Raw genomic sequence first — 17,417 nt, 5'->3', positions numbered from 1 at the left:
GCAGTGCCCTGTCTCGGCGTCCCCAGCTGTGCCCTCTGGCCCTGGGGGGAGACGGGGTGGCCCATCCAGCTCTGCCAGACCACACTTGGGCCCCATCCATGACAAATCCTACAAGGCTGACCCACAGCCAGGCCCAGCCCTCCAGCCACCACCCCTTGTCCAAAGTTCAGGGTGACCGTGCTGCCCGCTTGGCTTGGGACCATTTTGCAACAGTTGCTTGTCATTGAGTGCAGGGTCAGGAGAGGTCTGGGCCACCCTGGACGTGGCCCTGGGGCTGCAGTGACGGCTGTGTCCCCTGCCCGTGCACCCCACGTCTAGACTTCCTCCCCGCCCTGGACCCCCGCACCGCTCCAGGGAAGCCTCGTGCTGGCAAGGCCAGCCTTCCTCCAGCGGGCCCAGGGGAGTGAGCGGTGGTCTCCGTCCCCACGGTGGGAACTGAGAATGGTGGCAGTTCATGGCAGGCCAGTGCCCAGGCCACCTCCTCCCAGACACCCTCCTGGAAGGAAGGACAGCTTGCGTAGGAGCACCCCGTCACAGCCAGCCTCATGGCTGCCTCGCCCCTTCCAGCATGTGTCTCCTTCCTGGACCCTGAGCCCCTCGAGGGCAGGGACTGGGTGGAAGTTGTCTCTGGGTCTCCCAGCAGTGCTTTGCATACAGTAGGTGCTCAGTAAATGTACAGGACAGACAAACTGGCATCAAGACAGTCGGACAGCCTCGGTGCAACAAGAACGCAACTGTTTGTTTGATCCGTATTAACGACGTCGGCACGGCTGCTGCCGTCCCCCTACTGCAGCCGGCGTTGCTGTATCGCTGACTATAATTTCAACACCGCTTCCTTTGATCCCAAGGGAGGAGGTCTTGTCTTACATCAGCACCTATCCCGATTCTTTGCACACCCAGAGGTATGTGTACTTTTTTCCGGGTCTCCTCTGGGCCTCTCCTCTGGGCATCTTTTGCCTGCATGTGGACAAAATGCCCTAGACCCAGGGTCACACTCAGCTCTCTGGTCTGGCTCCCTCACTGGCTTGCTGTGTGGCCTGAGGCAAGCTGGCTGCCCTCTCTGGGCCTGGTGACCCCAACAGTCAAATGGAAGCAGGCATCCCTGCCCTGGGGAGCTGGATGGCAGGAGCGGGAAAGCCAGAGGCTCAGGGCATCACGCCAAGCCACAGAGGGATGCGGGAGTTCTGGAGGGCAGGAGGCAGACTGCTCAGGAGCCGGACTCTGGGGGCCAGCCCCAACTTTCTGACCAGCCTCTGAAGGCAGTGAGCACCCCTTCCCTGGGGGTGAACAAGCTGAGGCTGGACAGGCAGGTGCGTGCTGAGGCCCTGTCGTCTCACCAAGAGCCTCAGAAGGCCACGGTCCAGCCACGGCTGCCGCTTAGCCAGCCCCGTCTGACCCCTGCCCCAGCCGTGCTGAGCTCATCTCAGGCGGGGGAGAGGTGAGGGCTGAGCAAGCAGGCTGCACCGGTTCCCCACAGGCAGCACCCTGGACCCCTTGTTGAGAGATGATGAAGTGAGGTCACTGCCTCATCACCTGGGGTTCATGGGGTCTCAGGGCTCATGGCTGCTCTGCTGCCCTTGGAGCCCGCTTGGCTGCTGCCCGGCTGGCCTGGTGCCCAGAAGCCCCAGTGGTGGGCGGTGCCTCCTGCCGGGCGGTGGGCGGTGACGGGGGCTGGCCCAGCCGGGGGTGGGGCAGGGGCGGCCTGTTCCGCTCAGCCACTGCTGCTCGGGAAGGAAGGACGTGACGGCAGGGCTACAGCCACGGGGCGGGCACTGGCAGGCCTCTAGGGCCGAGGGGTGCTGTGGCCGCCGGAGGTACACCCCTAGGGAGGGACAGGGCCTGGGCCCTCCTCTGGGGGCGGGGTTGTGACAAGTCGGGAGCTGGCCAGGACTTCTGTCTGCCTCTGGCACTGGGTGGGTGGGACCGCGGTGGGTGGCGGGGGTCTGGGGACCCTCCCTGCCATCCTCACTGGGTGAAGGCTGTGCCGGCCCCTTCCTGGGTGAATCCCCTTCATCCTACAGCCCGTGGGAGGGCTCCTCTGGGCTCCCCCTTTTGAGCTCAGATTCTGTTGCTGCTCCAGCCCCCCTGCCGTCTGTCTGACCCCAAGCCCTGGACTGTCCTGTGCCCTCACCCCTGGCCAGGAACGGGCCCCCTGCTGACTCAGGGGTGGGAGAGGGTGGGAGGGGCAGGAGAGCAGGTTAATGTTGAAGCAGCTGCTTCTGGCGGCCGGGCGGGATGGGGCACGTGGCAGCTCCGGGGCCAGCAGCGTTGGCGCAGGACGGAGGCCGGGCCGGAGGCGGAGCGGCTGTGCTGGGCAGCGGGGGCAGATGCCTGGCCTTGACCATGCCTGGCAACCACATGACACCAACTTTCCACGTAGGACGCCACTCCTGGGGGCTCCAGGAAGAGTAAGGAGCTTCACGGACAGAAAGTAAGTTCAGACACAGGTCGCGAGGGGTGCGCCTCCTGGTGCCCAGGGGTGGCTCTGTGGCAAAGGGTGACAGAGGGGACTGAGACGCCCTGCCCCAGCCTCCAGCGCCCCTGCTCCCTCTGCCCCCACTCCCGAGAGAGTCACTGTTGGGGGGCGGGCAGCCCTGACAGCCTGAGAGCGGGCCCCTCACCCCACCCCCCACCGGTGGGGGCAGGACAGGTATGGCGGTGGGTCTCCCCCCAGCCTCCCCTCCCTGAACCAGGCCCCTCGACGTCTGCGGACCCACTGGGAGGGTAGGAGAGGGCAGGAGCCTGCAGGCTTCGGCTGCACACAGGCCTGGCCTTGCACCCCAGCTTGGCCGTGTAGCTGGCCTTTGATCTTGGTCACCTTAGCTGGCCTCCACCTGCCTCGGTCTACCTCCTGTAAGATGGGGACCACAGCCATGTTGACTTGCACACATTTCACAATTGTCGAACGGGGCGTGCAGCAAGCTCGGCATGTGGCTCATACTCAGACGTGGAAGCTGCCTTTCCTCATTAATTAGCTGATTGATATCAATCATGGCTATTAGCATAGGTGGCACTGCCTACTTCAGCCCCTCGGGTCACGGCCAAAGCTCTCTAGCTTTTTCTGTGTATCCCAGGAGTGGGCCCGGGGGGTCCTCTGAGGCCTCCTTTCCGCCCCATGTTCCCTGCACTCCCAGGGGATGCCTCTCTGACACCTTCGAAGGTGGGCTCCCTGTCACCTTCTGATTGTAATTGAGGTTTTTCTGGCTGGGGAGGTCTGGGAGGGCTTCCTGTAGGAGGAGGGATGCGAGGTGAACCCTGAAGGCCACCGGGAGGACACTGAGGAGGAGGAGGCAGGAGGGGAGGGAGGCTTTGGGGCCAATGAGGCAGAACAACTCTGGGGCTGAGTTCCCTGGGAGAAGGGTGTCCCTGTCTCAGGGCCACCTGCCACCCACCTTCGGGCGCCTCCTCCACCGTGAGCAATTCCGTCCCCTCCTCCTGCCCATTGCCTGTGTGTCCAGGTGACTCCCTCCCCACATGACAGCCCCGCCTCTGTGCCCTCTGGGGGCTGCCCCCTCCCTCCGTCCCCCACCCCCAACCCCAGGTCCATCACCATCAGACCTGCGGGGCCCGGACCCACCCTTGGGAAGTCTCTTGAGTCCCGATGGGCACAGGCCCCTCCCCGCTCCAGCCTCTTCCTCGTTCTCTTAGGTCGTCTCTCTGGGTCCTGTGTCCCTGTGAGACCCGAGCTCCTTCCTGCCCTGGGTTCTTAGGCCCCTCCCCTCCTCCCTGCTCTTCTGCACCCAGTAACCCCGCTTTCACCCACCTCGTGTTGGCCTCTCCGCTCCACCACCCCTTGTGCCCCTGACACCCCTGCAGAGCTCCTATGATCTGTCACAGCCCGTTCACCGTCAGTGTCGGTTCACACTCTGGCCCCGTACGTGGAGACCTAGACCGAGAGAGAGGCAGAGCCCTCCAGGTGGGTCGGTGGTGGGTGCAAGAAGCAAGGAAAGTTATTTACACTCTTATCTCGGGTCCCGCGAGATGGGTGGGTCTCGCCCTAGCCCACCGGAATCTTAGTCTATACCGAGGGCTTCCCCGGGGTTCTGTTGCATCTCCCGTCCAGATGCTCTCAACAGCACCTTACTCTCTCGAGGCTGCGTCCTTGATGCTGCTCCCACTGTGGGAACAGCGGGCAGAGCGTCCATTCCAAGGATGGGGAGGGCCAGCAGCCTCCGATTGCCCGGATCCAGCTCAGGGGTTAACCAGCTGTCTCGTCCTCTCGATGACCCCCTCCAACAGCACGCTCCCTGGGCTGACCGGGCCCTCCTGCCTCCCAGTGGTCTCCCAGGCCCAGCCAGAGCCCGATGTGTGTGAGGCCCTTAGTATGCACGTGCTAGATGAAGGTGTGAGCACACACATGCCAGGGGAGACGGCAGGAGGGGGGCCTGGAGGGTGACAGCGTGGGGGGCGCTGTCCCCTGGGCTCTCATGTGCCACATCCCCCTCCACCCCCAGCCAGCCCTGACTCTCTCCCCAGCTCCCTGTCATGCTGATGCCCGGAGTTCCCATGGCCTCGCTGAACCGAGCCCTGTGTGTGGCGGCCACACGCCCTCGCTGGAGCCCTGCCTGCAGCCTGGGGCTGCGCCCCCTGACCAGCGGGGCTGTCCCCACAACCGAGAAGAGTGTGCCATACCAGCGGACCCTGAAACAGGCTCAGGTGGCCCAAGGCCCCACCCGGCCCCTGCCCAGCACGGCCAACGTGGTGGTCATCGGTGGGGGCAGCTTGGGTTGCCAGACCCTGTACCACCTGGCCAAGCTGGGCGTGAGCGGGGCAGTGCTGCTGGAGCGGGAGCGACTGACCTCCGGGACCACCTGGCACACAGCGGGTAGGGGCTGGGGTGCAGGCGGGGGCCGGGAGGGACCGGACTCAGCAAGGGGTCAGTTCTGGGTTGACAACCACAGGCCTGTTGGAGGCGGCTGAGCTGGAGGGGGAAGGACACGGAGAAAAGATGTGGGGTCAGTCTGAAGGTGGACAGACTGGGGGGCCCTGCTTGCCCCCCAAGTCTGAGAGCTGAGAGGAGGGAGCAGATGCCGCCCGTGGGACCCTGGAGGGCAAAGCTGAGCCCAGAGCTGGGAGCCCAGGCAGCTCTCTGTTCGAAGGGCAGAAGGCCCTTCCACAGACAAAGCCACCAGGGATGAGGGGGTCCCGCGGGCGTAGAGGATGGACAGGGAGGGGCCATTAGGAGTGATGCTGAGGGTCTCCTGTGTCCTCTATGGCACCAGATGCGCCCATGATTCTTGTCCTCCTAGCTAACCAGTGGGCATGTATTAAGCACCTATTGTGTGCCTATCTCGAGGGCAACCAACTGCTGCCTTAACCCTGTGTCCGTTTCTGCGGGGTAATCACTCCCACTTTGGCTGATCTCATGCTACCAGCGAGAGGCTGCCAAGCTCGGAGTTGGGACGGGGTCCAGGCGTCACTTACATTGAGAGTGGACACGGCCGGCCCCGCACACCACCCTTCTGCCTTCCCACTGCCCATGTCAGCGGGGCCTGCACGGCCTCACCCTCGCCGTCACTCAGCCTCACCCCTGGCCTCACGCTCCCCAGACTCTGCTGCTGAGGGAGCCGCTCTGTTTGTGAAGAGCTTGTATTTGGGCTGGGTGGTCCTGGGTTGGGGTCTCAGCCCTGTCGTCATCTGCTCATCAACCTCTCGGGGGGCACCCCTGGCCTGCAGAGAAAGCCCTGGGCCTGCTGCCTGATATTTAGGAGCCGAGGTCTGGTGGAAGAAAGGGGGTTGGCACCGCCGTGCTGGGGACTGACAGTGCCCCGCCCCTCCCTGCCAGGCCTTCTGTGGCAGCTGCGGCCCAGCGACGTGGAGGTGGAGCTTCTGGCCCACACGAGGCGCGTGGTGAGCCGTGACCTGGAGGAGGAGACGGGGCTGCATACGGGCTGGATCCAGAATGGGGGCCTGTTCATCGCGTCCAGTCGGCAGCGTCTGGATGAGTACAAGAGGCTCATGTCGGTGGGTGTCCTCTGCAGGGGTGGAGGGCTCAAGTCATTGGGGTGCCCACTCGCTGCCGGGTTGGGGCTCCCGTTGGTGGGTGCCATCCCTGCCGGGGGCGGGCGAGGCAGCACGGCACAGGGAAGGGGCCCCAACAGAGACGGGTTCAGACCCTGGCACTGCCCTTGCTGCCTGGGCCACCTGGGACAAGTGAAGTCACCTCTCTGAGCCCCTGCATTCTCATCTTTAAAATGGGGCCGTATCGCCGAGCACAGTGCGCTGAGCCCCAGAGCCAGGAGAGTCCCAATAAACGGGTGTTATTATTACCATCACTCGTGGTGCTCTCGGGAGACCGGGTGAACACCGAGACGGCACCCAGCAGGCAGCCAGCACCCTTCTCCCGGCCCCACCGACAGCTTCGGGAACACGGTTGTAGGGGATGAGGGAGAAAGCCGTATGCTGTGGAAGGCCCTGTACTGGGGAGGTGGGGCTTGCTTCCTAAGCCAGAGCAGCCAGGCGCGGACCATAAATTCCAGGGCGTGGGTGAGACAGGTTCCTCCAGCAATTCAGCTCTTATTGAGCACCGACTGAATACCTGCTCAGGGCCCAGGGAGCAGAGCTGGCTGTGCGGCTAGCAGAGGCTTACTGTCGCTGAGGTCCCCTGGGGGCCATGCCAGAAGCAGGGGCAGCCGGTTTCACTAGAAGGAGCCTGGGTCTCTGGGGTTGGGAGGTGGCCCCATTCTGCCTCCTCCTCTCCCTCACCCCATCCTCATCCTCCCCCTGTGCCCACTCATCAGCTGGGATAAAGGCTCCTGACAAGCCTCCAGCACCAGCCTCTAGCTCAAGTTCCCACTGTGGAGTAGTCTTTGCCACTTTTCATTCACAGTTTTCAGACAGAGAATCTGATTGGCTCAGCTGTAGTTGGGCGGAGCCTGTCCTGATGGGCGTGCCTGGGGACACTTGATTGGCTGCCCTTGGGCCAATCAAATGTGATGGGAGTGCAGTCTGGCACGGGAGCCTGGGGCCAGGACCCTGCAGGCCTCGCGAGCTGGGCTGACCTGGGAACCTGATCCCAAGCCCAAAATATTAGACGTGTGGGGGTTATTTTTATTTATTTTATATAATACGTACCAGGGACTGGTGGAGGCCCTTTAGGGGTTTCAGCCACATGGTCCATTATGGCTCCCATTGTGCAGGGCGGTTGAGCAGCTTGCCCCAGGCCATAGGGCTAGTGTCAGAGGTGGATGGGGAAAGTGGGATGGCCCAGAGCCTGCTTCCACCCATTGCCCTGAGCTCCTCATCCTTATGAGAAGCCGGCTCAAGGGACAGGGGCTGCAGGGGCATGGTGACCGACTGAGGCTTCCTGAGGAGGCAGAGTCGAAGCTGACCCTCGGGGGCCCAGCCAGGGAGGAGAGCGGCCGGAGGAGGTCTGACCCCGAGGACTCAGTAGCTTTCCTCTGGGTCCCCCTAGTTGGGCAAGGCCTACGGCGTGGAGTCCCACGTGCTGAGCCCGGCGGAGACCAAGGCACTGTATCCGCTGATGAATGTGGACGACCTCTACGGGACGCTGTACGTGCCACAGGATGGCACCATGGACCCCGCGGGCACCTGTACCACTCTCGCCAGGGCCGCCACTGCCCGGGGAGCACAGGTACCGCAGGCCACTGTACCCTGCTCTCAGCCCACCCCTCCTGCCTAAGAACCCCGAGAGCAGAAGGCAAGATGATGAGTGCCATTCTCTCTGCTGTGTGACCTTGGGACCTCTCTGAGGCTGCTGATTGACTCCTTCGAAGGCAGGCTGTGCCTCAGTTCTGTCCGCGGATGTCAGCTCTCCTTCCTTCCCCCGAGGTCCCGGCCCTGCTGGACCAGGGAATCCTCCCAGAATCTCTTCTTGGAATTTTTATCTTCTTTTGTCTCAAATATACACTTAGTTGTAGAAAAAATTAAGAAAGATAAATAAGCAGAAAAGAAGAAATGAAAATCACCCAGAAGAAGGTGATTGATGCCATTTTAGTTTTACTCCAAATATTTTCCATCAAGGTATTTATGGGGACGAAATGGAGCCGAACTGGACTATGTGACCTTTTTACCAAAGGGCTGACCGCAAACATCTGTTAGTCACACGAGCCTTGCTTTTTCTTTTGTCACTTTATGAAAAGAGCCACTCTACTTGGGGACAGGTTCTCAAGTCACAGAACACGTGGATTTAGTGTCTGGCGCTGTGGTCACCCCATTTCCCCGATATGTCACAGGAAGCCGGCCCTCGCAGAAGCAGAGGTCCCAGGTCCCGCCCAGGATGGGGGCGGTGAGAGGGTGGGTGCTCAGCGCCCTCAGAGTGCACATGGCTTTGGATCAGCTCCTCTCGTTCCCAGGTCATCGAGAACTGCCCAGTGACCGGCATCCGTGTGCGGACAGATGACTTCGGGGTGCGGCGGGTGGCAGCTGTGGAGACAGAGCACGGCTCCATCCAGACGCCCTGTGTGGTCAATTGTGCAGGTGGGAGTGGCGTTCCTCCTGGCTCCGGAGTGGCCATGCTGGCTGCTCCCTAAATCAGGCCTTTCTTTGGGGAGGGGGCCGGCTGTGACCTGGGGGGATCGCTGCCAGGGCAGATGAGCAGAGGCGCCCTATGCCCACCTGGCTGGTAGTGCCCACCAGGGGCCAGCAGAACTGAGCTGTCCATGCTTTGCCTGCAGGAGTGTGGGCGGGCGCTGTGGGCCGGATGGCAGGAGTCAAGGTCCCGCTGGTGGCCATGCACCATGCCTATGTCGTCACTGAGCGCATTGAAGGGATCCAGGTTAGTCGATGGCCCCAGGAAGCCTGCCAGGCTGTGGGAGACTGGCTGTGGGGTTGGGCAGGGACCTGCTCTGAACCCCAGCTCTTACAGGTGGCATGACCCTCCTGGGTTCCCTCACTCTCAGTCGCCTCATCTGTGAAGTGGGCATCACACTGCGTGATTCGGGTGGTATGAGACTTAAATGAGGTGGGGTGGGTGTAACCCCCATGGTGCCAACCCCCTCGGCCTTCGGGGCACAGCTTCTCATCGACGTCCTAGCCACAGCCCATGCCTGTCCTGCATGGTGCAGTCAGTCCTGCTTTTTGCCATGCCCTGTGCCCCAGGCATTTCTGGGAACCCCCAAATGTTTGCGTGCTCCCCAATATGCCCTGGTGCCAGTCTCATAGGGCACTGATTCTGGCCCCGAGAACCTCCTGGGGGCCTTAGAGACACCTCTGCCAAGAGAGGTGGAGGGTTGGGGTGCACCTGCTGGCACCTGGGCTTCGTGCCTCCTGCTCTCTCTCCTCTCCTCCGCTTATCTCCTCTCTCCTATGGTGGCGGCTGGTAGCTTCCTGCCACCTTGTCATGGACCACTCCTCTCTCCCTCCCTCCCTCCCTCCATCCCTCCTCCATCCATCATCCAACCGTCCCTTCCTCACCCCTGCATCTATCCATCCATTCCTTTTCCCATTTACCCTGTATCCCTCCACCCATCTGTCCCTCCCTCCATCTGTCCCTCCCTCCATCTGTCCCTCCCTCCATCCGTTCATCCCTCCGTCTCTCCATCACGCTCTCCACCCTTTCGTCTCCCCTTTCACCATTCCTCCGTCTCCATCCACTCATTAAGCCGTCCATCCACTATCCCACCTAACCCCTCCTCCCCACCCCTCTCTCCATCCAACCTTGACGGATACGCTCTGTGTCCGGGTCCTGTTCTAGCAACCCGGTCTGTCACAGACCTAGTTCTCATCCGGGTGAGCTGGGGGAGGGTACAGACGCGTGAATATGCTTATTTATTCCAGAACAGGCAGCAGAGGGCTCTGTGGGGTGAGCACAGGGGCCGTAGGCTCCCGGCCCGTGGACCAGGGGAGGCTCCCTGGTGGAGGCCGTGTCTGAGGATCTTCTGCAGGGTTGGAGGGGTGGCAGGGAAGGGGTGTGGTGGAGAAGGGAGCTGCACGGAGCTGGCAGCTGGGGACCTGCAGACAGTTCAGAGAGGAGGTCAGAGGGTGGGGTGGGGAGAGTGAGACCAGACTGCACTTGTTTAGGGTCGGACCCCAAAGAGGGTCCTGGGAGCCTCGTGCCTACTTGGCTTCCCTCTGGTCACTGGTGGACCACAGTGGTGGAGGGCGTGGGAAGCTGAGGTGGAGGCTGGGTCCCCACCCCTGCCCCTCCCCCTTGACGCAGGATTTCCCGCATTGGTGAGTGGGTTCAATGTGGTCCAGCACACGCCTCCTGAGGGCTGCCATGGGCCATGGGCTGGGGAACCGAGAGCAGTCACGCTGTTGGCGGGAGGACTCCCTGGCCCTGGTTCTGTGGGGAGAGCCCCCATGTGGCCGCCAGGGGTCGCCCTCGGGCCGCCGTGGGCTCAGGAGGGCTGGGCTAAAGCTGGGGACAGACTGGGGGGTAGCGCAGGGCCCTGTCCTGGGGGTGGCTGCGGGGAGGGGGACCCCAGGGCATCCGCAGAGTCTCCATGCCCTGATTGCTCCTAAGGCCTGACTGAGGCACCCGTCAGGGAGGAACCAGGGCGGGGTCGGCCAGGGCCCCCTCCGTGCGTTCAGGGTGAGAGCCAGCCTGGGGTCGTTCATGTTATCCTCAAACACGCTGCCACCCAGGGACCCGCTGTGCCTCTGGGAGCTCGAGGCTGCGCTGGTGCACCGGGAACGGGCCACCAGCCCAAAGAGCTCGGAGATCTGGGGCGGGGCAGAGTTCCACACGCTCCCCTTCACCCCATTGGCCATGTGGGGGGCTCTGGGAGGCCGGCCCTTCCTGAGGCCGCACCTGCACAGTCTGAATCTGGGAGGGGAGCTGGCCTCTGACCCTGACCTCCCACTGGCGTGGCCTGACCCCTTGGTGGGTCAGAGAACCAGCTCCTTCGTGCCAAGGCGGGTCCTGGGGACAGGGGCTTTGGGGCATGCGCTGGGAGGCCCCCGCCGCCTGGGCCTGTCCTGGGGGCACGTGCTCCTGCCCACCCCATCCATGTCTGCTCAGACAGGCCCCTGGGCTCGACAGTCTTGCCCTGCAGGACCACATCTGCCTAGACCCGGGCCTCACGGCGCCAGGGGCCTGTGTGGCCACCTGAGCCAAGAGCTCTTCATCCTCTCGGGTGGGCAGAGGGCTGTGCTCTCCCAGGGACCCCCAGTTCTAAGGAGCTGTCCCAGTCCTGGGTCCTAGCCCAGCGAGCACTGCCCCCCGCTCCTCTGTGACCTCTGGGCCTGACTCTGCGTCCTTCAAATCGGTGAACCCGAGTGCTCTCGGATGGTCTGGCAGCCCCACCGACCTCCCCTGACTTTTGTAGAGGCTGCTCTGCCTGGCACAGAGCGGTGGGGAGGAGCCAGGCTCAGGGTCTGCAACTTGACTCTTCCATTCCCCAGCCCAGGCAAGTCAGGGTGTGGCTCTGAGCCTCAGTTTCGTTTTCTGCAGAATGGGTAATAATTGTACCTACTGCATAAGGCTGTGCTGAGGGAGGCAGCAAGTGATGGAGTTACAGGGCCAAGTGTGGGGCCTGTCACCGAGCAGGGGCTCATTAGGTGGTGGATGTGGTGATGGTGACCGTGACCAAGGGGCACGGGTGGTCCAGCTAGCTGGTGCTTTGGAGGAAAGGACCAGGGAGGCTGGAGCCACAGGATGCCTTCCTGGAGGAAGTGGCCAGCAGGATTTGGATTGGGTGGAGGGCAGGGGAAGCAGGTGGAAGGGAATGGGTGGAGGTCAGGAGGCCTGGACGTCAGTGGGAATGGGCTCATACCTGTAGGGTGGGCTTCTGCATGGAGAGGGCAGGGAGGGCACCCTGTGGGCACCTTGGGGCTGAGCTGAGGCCGTGCTGGGTGCTCCGAGGCAGCGGGGGCCTTCCAAGGGCAGGGAGATGGGGACACTAATCCCGCTGGAACAAAAGTCAGGGCTTCCCCGGCCACCAGGTGTCCCCACCGTCCTGCTCTCTGGCGCTCCAGAGGTCGGTTTGGTTTGTTTTCGGAGTAGCAGTGACGATAGAGGTAACGAGGGCACCGTTGTTGTTTCTGAAGTGCTCAGTTACCAGAGCCAACAACAGCGCCTGTGTACCTCCTGCCGGCCGCCCCGCAGTGCACACACTCTTATTCCAGACCTACGGAGGAGCGGGACAGCCGGGAGACGGGGGGAGGGGGACGTTCACGGAGCATCTCCTCAAAGATGGGGGGGGGGGGGGCATCTCCAGGGCAGGGTAAATGAGAGAGGCGGTTCCTCCGGGGCTGGGGACCTCAGAGGAGGCGGCTTCCCCACTCCGGCTGGTTTCTAAATTGATTTTGTTTTGTTTGTTTATTTGTTTGTTGGGTAAATCAGTAGTCAGTGTTTGCAATATAATGTCTATGTAAATATTCTTAACTCCTGAGCAAATAGTGTTCCACTTTTTGTGTTTCCTGGAGTTGTTAATAGTTTTTTTTCAGTTACTCAGTTTTCTATGTAACTGTCATCTATCTATCTATTATCTTTCTATCATCTATCTATCTATCATCTATCGTGTGTCTATCATCTATTTATCTATCTACCTATCATCCATCTATCATCTATCTATCTTCTATCTATCATCTGTCTTTCTATCATCTATCTGTCATCTATCTATCTATCATCTATCATCTATTTATCTATCTACTTATCATCTATCTATCTATCTATCTAACATTATCTTCATCCATCATCACTCTCCATTTCCCACCCCACCCCCAGCCTCAGATGATCACTAATCTGATTTCTGTCTCTATGGATTTTCCTATTCCAGACATTTAATAAAATGGAATCGTACCTTTGTGACCTTTCGTGTCTGCCTTCTTTCACTCAGCCTGATGTTTTCAAGGTTCATCCGTGTGGTACACGTGTCAGAATTTCCTTCCTTTTTGTGGCTGAACGACATTCTACTGTATACCACGTAATAGGTATCTGTTCATCTGCTGATGGGCGTTTGAGTGTTTCCACGTTTGGGTTATTATGAATCACACTGCTGTGAATGTTCATGTACAAGTTCTCGTGTGGGCCTGTGTTTTCGTTTCTCTTGGGCAGATGCCATGGAGTGGAATTGCTGGGTCACGTGGAAACTCTGCTACTTTTTGAGGAACTGTCAGGCTGTTTTCCAAAGCAGCTGCATCATTTTACCACCAGCAGTGCAGGAGGGTTCTGACTTCTCCACATCCTCAGCAACACTTGTTGCCTGTCTTTGTGGTTCCAGCCATCCTAGTGGGTGTGAAGTGATACCTTGTAGTCTTGAGTTGCATTTCCCTAACGACTGACTAACGATGCTGAGCATCATTCATGTGCTCGTTGGCCATTTGTGTATCTTCTTTGGAGAAATGTTTATTCAGATACTGCGTTCATTTTTAAATTGGGTTGTTTGTCTTTTTATCCAGTTATGAGTTCTTCACACATTCTGGTTACAAGTCCCCTATCAGACATATGATTTGCAAATATTTCCTCCCATTCTGCAGGTTGTCTTGTCACTTTTTGGATGGTGTCGTTGGCAGCATAAAAGATCCTAATCTTGATGAAGTACAACTTATGTCTTTTTTCTTTTGTCCCTTGTGCTTATGGTGTCATATTTCAGAAGGTGTTTTCCTAAGCCAGGGCCACAGAGATTTATTCCCATATTTTCTCCTCAGAATTTTATCGTTTTAGCTCTTACGCTTCAGTCTGTGAGCATTTTGATGACATTTGTGTGGGTGTGAGGAAGGGCTCCACTTCATTCTTCCGTGTGTGGATGTCCAGTGGTCCCAGCTCCATCTGTTGATTATTATTTCCTCTGTTGAGTTGCCTGGCGCCCTCATCGAAAGTCAATTGACCAGAAACGTGAGGGTTTATGTCTGGACTCTCAGTTCTACTCTATTGATCTGTGTGTCCATCCTTAGGTCATACCTCTCCCTCTTGACCACAGGAGCTTCATAGTAAGTGTTGAAGTCAGGAAATTGGAGTCTTCTGGCTTTGTTCTTCTTCTTCAAGATTGTTTGGAATATTCTGGGTCCCTTGCATTTCTGTGTGAATTTTAGGATCGGCTTGTCGATTTCCGCCAAGAAGCCAGCTGAGGTTTCGGTGGAGACCATGCTGAGTCTGCAGATCAGTTAGAGGCGCATTGTCACCTCAACGGCAGCAATTCTTCCTTTCATAGACATGGGGTGTCTGTCCATTTATTTAGGTCTTCTTTAATTCCCTTCAAAAATATTTTCTACCTGTTAGAGTACAAGTTTTGCACTTCTTTTGTTAAATTTATTCATAAGCATTTAATTATTTTTGATAGTGTTGTGAATGGAATTGTTTTCCGAATTTCGTTTTCGATTGTTCATTGCTGGAGTATAGAAATACAATAGTTTTTTGTTTGTTATATATTCACCTGTATCCTGCAACTTTGTTGATCTATTTCATTAGTCCTAGTAGCTTTTAGGTGTTTCCCCAGGATTTTCTGTATGCAGGATCGTGTCATCTGCAAACAGGGACAGTTTTACTTATTCTCCAATCTGGATGCCTAATTTTATTACTTCTTCTTGACTAACTGTTGCTGTGGCCAAGACCTCCAGCACAGTGTTGAGTAGAAGGGTTAGAGCGGACACCCTTCTCTTGTGCCTCATCTTAGGGTGAAAGCCACCAGGAAGTGTGCGTTAGCTGTGGGTTTTTCTTAGATGCCCTTCATCAGGAGAGTCCCTGCTGTTATCAGATTGTTGACTGTTTTTATCATAAAAGGTGTTTATTCTGTCTAAGGCTTTTTCTGCATCGACTGAAATGACTAGTGGTTTTCATCCTTTGCTCTGTTGATACGGTGTGTTACATAGACTGATTTTCAGATGTTAAACCAACCTTGCATTCCTGGGATAAATCCCACTTGTTCGTGGTATATAATCCTTTTCATATGTTGTTGGATTCACTTTGCTGGTATTTTGTTGAAGATACTTGCATCTATATTCATAACCGTCACATTCCCCCCCCCAAACATTTCCATGAATCTGTCAAACACCCATCAATAATGTTTTCTGCACCCTCATACACACAGAGAAATCGCGTGAAGTCTGTAAATGCCCTTCCCCTCCCCAGAGAACTCCTCCCACTGCCTTCTGATCTTCTCCATTTTGGACCAATTGCCTCCCGGCATCTGCTTGCCTGTTACCCTGGGACCTCCCTCCTGCCTCTTCTGTTTGGACCTGCTGCTCTCTGGATCCACAGCAGGTTCCTTGTAGCTTACATAGAAGGGAGACATGAGAAGTAAATGTTTTTGTGTCCGTGAATGTCTGAAAAACTCTTTATTCTTTCCTTACACTTGATTGATGGATTGACTGGGTCTAGAATTCTGCATTTAAAATCATTGTCCATCAGAATTTTGAAGACTTTGCTCCAGGTCTTCCAGCCTTCAGGGGTGCTGCTCCTGTATTTGGGACCCCCCGTTCACCTGACATTCTGACGTTTCACCCCGACATAGCCTCTGTGCAGGGCTGGCCCGTTCACAGGGCTCGGCGGGCACTTGTGGGCCTTTCAATACGGAGATTCTCAGTTTTCAATCTGAGAAGTGTCTTGGGTTATGGCTCTGACATTCCCTTCAGCTCCATTTTCTCCGTTTTCTTCTTCTGGAACCCCCTAAGGTGGATGTTGGACCTTCAGGATTGATCTCCTGATTTTCTTATTTTTTCCTTTCCTGATTTCTATTTCTTCATCTTTTGGGGGCTAATATCTGGAAGATGGTCTCGGCCTTATCCCATCCTTCTGTTGCATTTTAGTTTGGATGATCATCTCTCATTTGAAGGCATCTGTCTTGGCCTGGGCTTGTCCCTTCTCTGTGACCTTGCTTTATGGACCCCGGCTTCTCACGTCCCTGAAGTTCTTGTGGAGGCGCCATTTTAAAACAGAGTTTCCCCAGGCTGACCGGAAGATTGAAGAGAGAGGATGGGAGAGCCTCTTGCAGGGGGTTGAGGGGCGAGCCCCCCTCTTTGGTGAGGGGCCCCGGTGTCAGCATCTGGAGCCAGCCACGGGCCACTCAGTGTCCCCACAGAAGAGCCTCCAGTCTGCTGTCAAGGGGGCTGGTAGCCCACCCCTCCCCTCCCCTGAGCCTGCAGCTCTGGGATCGGCTTCTCCAGAGACAGACCTCAGGGCTCCTGCAGGGCAGGGCCAGGCCCTGGGCTGCACACGGTGGGCATGGATGGGGTCTGGGTGCAACTGCTTTGAAGAGACCCTACCCATCTTCCTGTTCACATGCACGCATGCACACACACTGTCTCACACACACACACACATGCATGCATGCACACGCGCATACACACCTCCTGCAGAGGGGCCTGGGGCTGCCACAGGCTTGGCCTCTGCAGATTGGAGCGGACAGAGGGTAGGAAACTGGCCTGCCTTGTTCAGTCTCCCTCCTGGAAACCCGAGCTAGGGCAGGCCCTCCTCTGTGCCTCCACTCCCCAGGGAGGGTTGAGATCCCCTCTCTGTGGCCATCACTTTCTGTTCTCCTGTCTTTGTGGGTTATACTTTTTCTTCCCTCCCTCCTCCATTCCCCCTCTTTCTTCCATCTTTGCTGCCCTTTCATGGGGTTTGAAGAACGAGAGACTTAAGTGGGGGTGGTTCATCCACCGTGTGAGCCCAGGTCCACTCTGTCCTCAGGATCTTATGATGAGGAGGTGCTGTGGTTCCCCCGTGGGCCTGAGACCCCTGGGGGAGGCACAGGGCCCACCATCCCACCTGGCTGACCCGAGGCCTTCCTGCTCTGCCCTCTAGAACATGCCCAACGTCCGCGACCACGACGCCTCCGTCTACCTCCGCCTCCAGGGGGACGCCTTGTCTGTGGGCGGCTATGAGGCCAACCCCATCTTCTGGGAGGAGGTGAGACACTGAGCGGTCGAGGGAGGGGCTCGGGGCTGCATCTCCGCATGGGGAGCCCTCTTCCAGAGACCCCCCCCCCCCCGAAGCTCCTCAGGTGCACACCAGAGCAGTGGCAGGTCCCCTGGCCCCACAAGGGTCAGGCCCACTTTTCTCTGACCCTGAAGAACCTGGTACCCGGGTAGATCCCAACCTGGGCAGGTGGAAGGCTTGCCTCAAAACCTCAACTGTTAGAGGCTGCAAACATGTGAAATAATGACCTTAGAAAATCATAAAAACTTTTAAGTTGTCTGTCCGTCAGCAAACGATCCTGTACCCCCCATGGCTGCAGCAGCCTCTCCCCCAGGCCTGGGCTGCTCTCTGTAGGCCCAGTGGCCCCGTCACCCCCATTACATGTGCGTGGCCCACCCTCATCCTTACATTTATGTATTTAGTCCACAAATTGAGTGACTAAATGACAGCTTGGACCAGATACTATTTTACTTTCTGGGGGAAGAGGGAGACTAAGATAAAAGTCCCTGTTGCAGGAAGGCTATATTTTGGTGGGGAGACATACAATAAACAAACAAGTAATGCAATTTTGGATGGTGATCTGTGCACTTAATGAAGTTAGCAGGTTAAGGTTAAGCCTAGGGAGACCGGAGTGGAAGGATGTCTTTCCGACTGTGGT

At 58.0% G+C, this 17,417-nt stretch overlaps 1 protein-coding gene across 5 annotated transcripts in view; it reads left to right on the top strand.

The window, feature by feature from the left end:
- The first annotated feature begins 1,726 nt into the window (after positions 1 to 1,726).
- Positions 1,727 to 17,417, top strand: part of SARDH (sarcosine dehydrogenase) — a 67,930-nt gene continuing 52,239 nt past the window's right edge. Inside the window, exons 1-8 of one of the 5 annotated variants that reach the window (XM_046678098.1) lie at positions 1,727 to 1,814; positions 2,381 to 2,431; positions 4,477 to 4,825; positions 5,786 to 5,964; positions 7,415 to 7,594; positions 8,316 to 8,439; positions 8,637 to 8,737; positions 16,646 to 16,750. In XM_046678098.1, coding sequence (XP_046534054.1) covers positions 4,486 to 4,825; positions 5,786 to 5,964; positions 7,415 to 7,594; positions 8,316 to 8,439; positions 8,637 to 8,737; positions 16,646 to 16,750 — 1,029 coding nt within the window. In that variant the 5' untranslated portion in view covers positions 1,727 to 1,814; positions 2,381 to 2,431; positions 4,477 to 4,485. Of the gene's footprint in view, positions 1,815 to 1,894; positions 1,914 to 2,240; positions 2,432 to 2,482; positions 2,651 to 4,454; positions 4,826 to 5,785; positions 5,965 to 7,414; positions 7,595 to 8,315; positions 8,440 to 8,636; positions 8,738 to 16,645; positions 16,751 to 17,417 lie in introns of those variants that run through there. The other 4 variants (XM_046678106.1, XM_046678112.1, XM_046678120.1 and 1 more) reach the window with 4 other exon arrangements.

The sequence above is a fragment of the Equus quagga genome, chromosome 1 (genome assembly GCF_021613505.1).
Source record: "Equus quagga isolate Etosha38 chromosome 1, UCLA_HA_Equagga_1.0, whole genome shotgun sequence".
Lineage (NCBI taxonomy): Eukaryota > Metazoa > Chordata > Mammalia > Perissodactyla > Equidae > Equus > Equus quagga.
The sequence above is the reverse complement of the archived record's forward strand: the minus strand, read 5'-3'. Positions and strand labels throughout refer to the sequence as shown.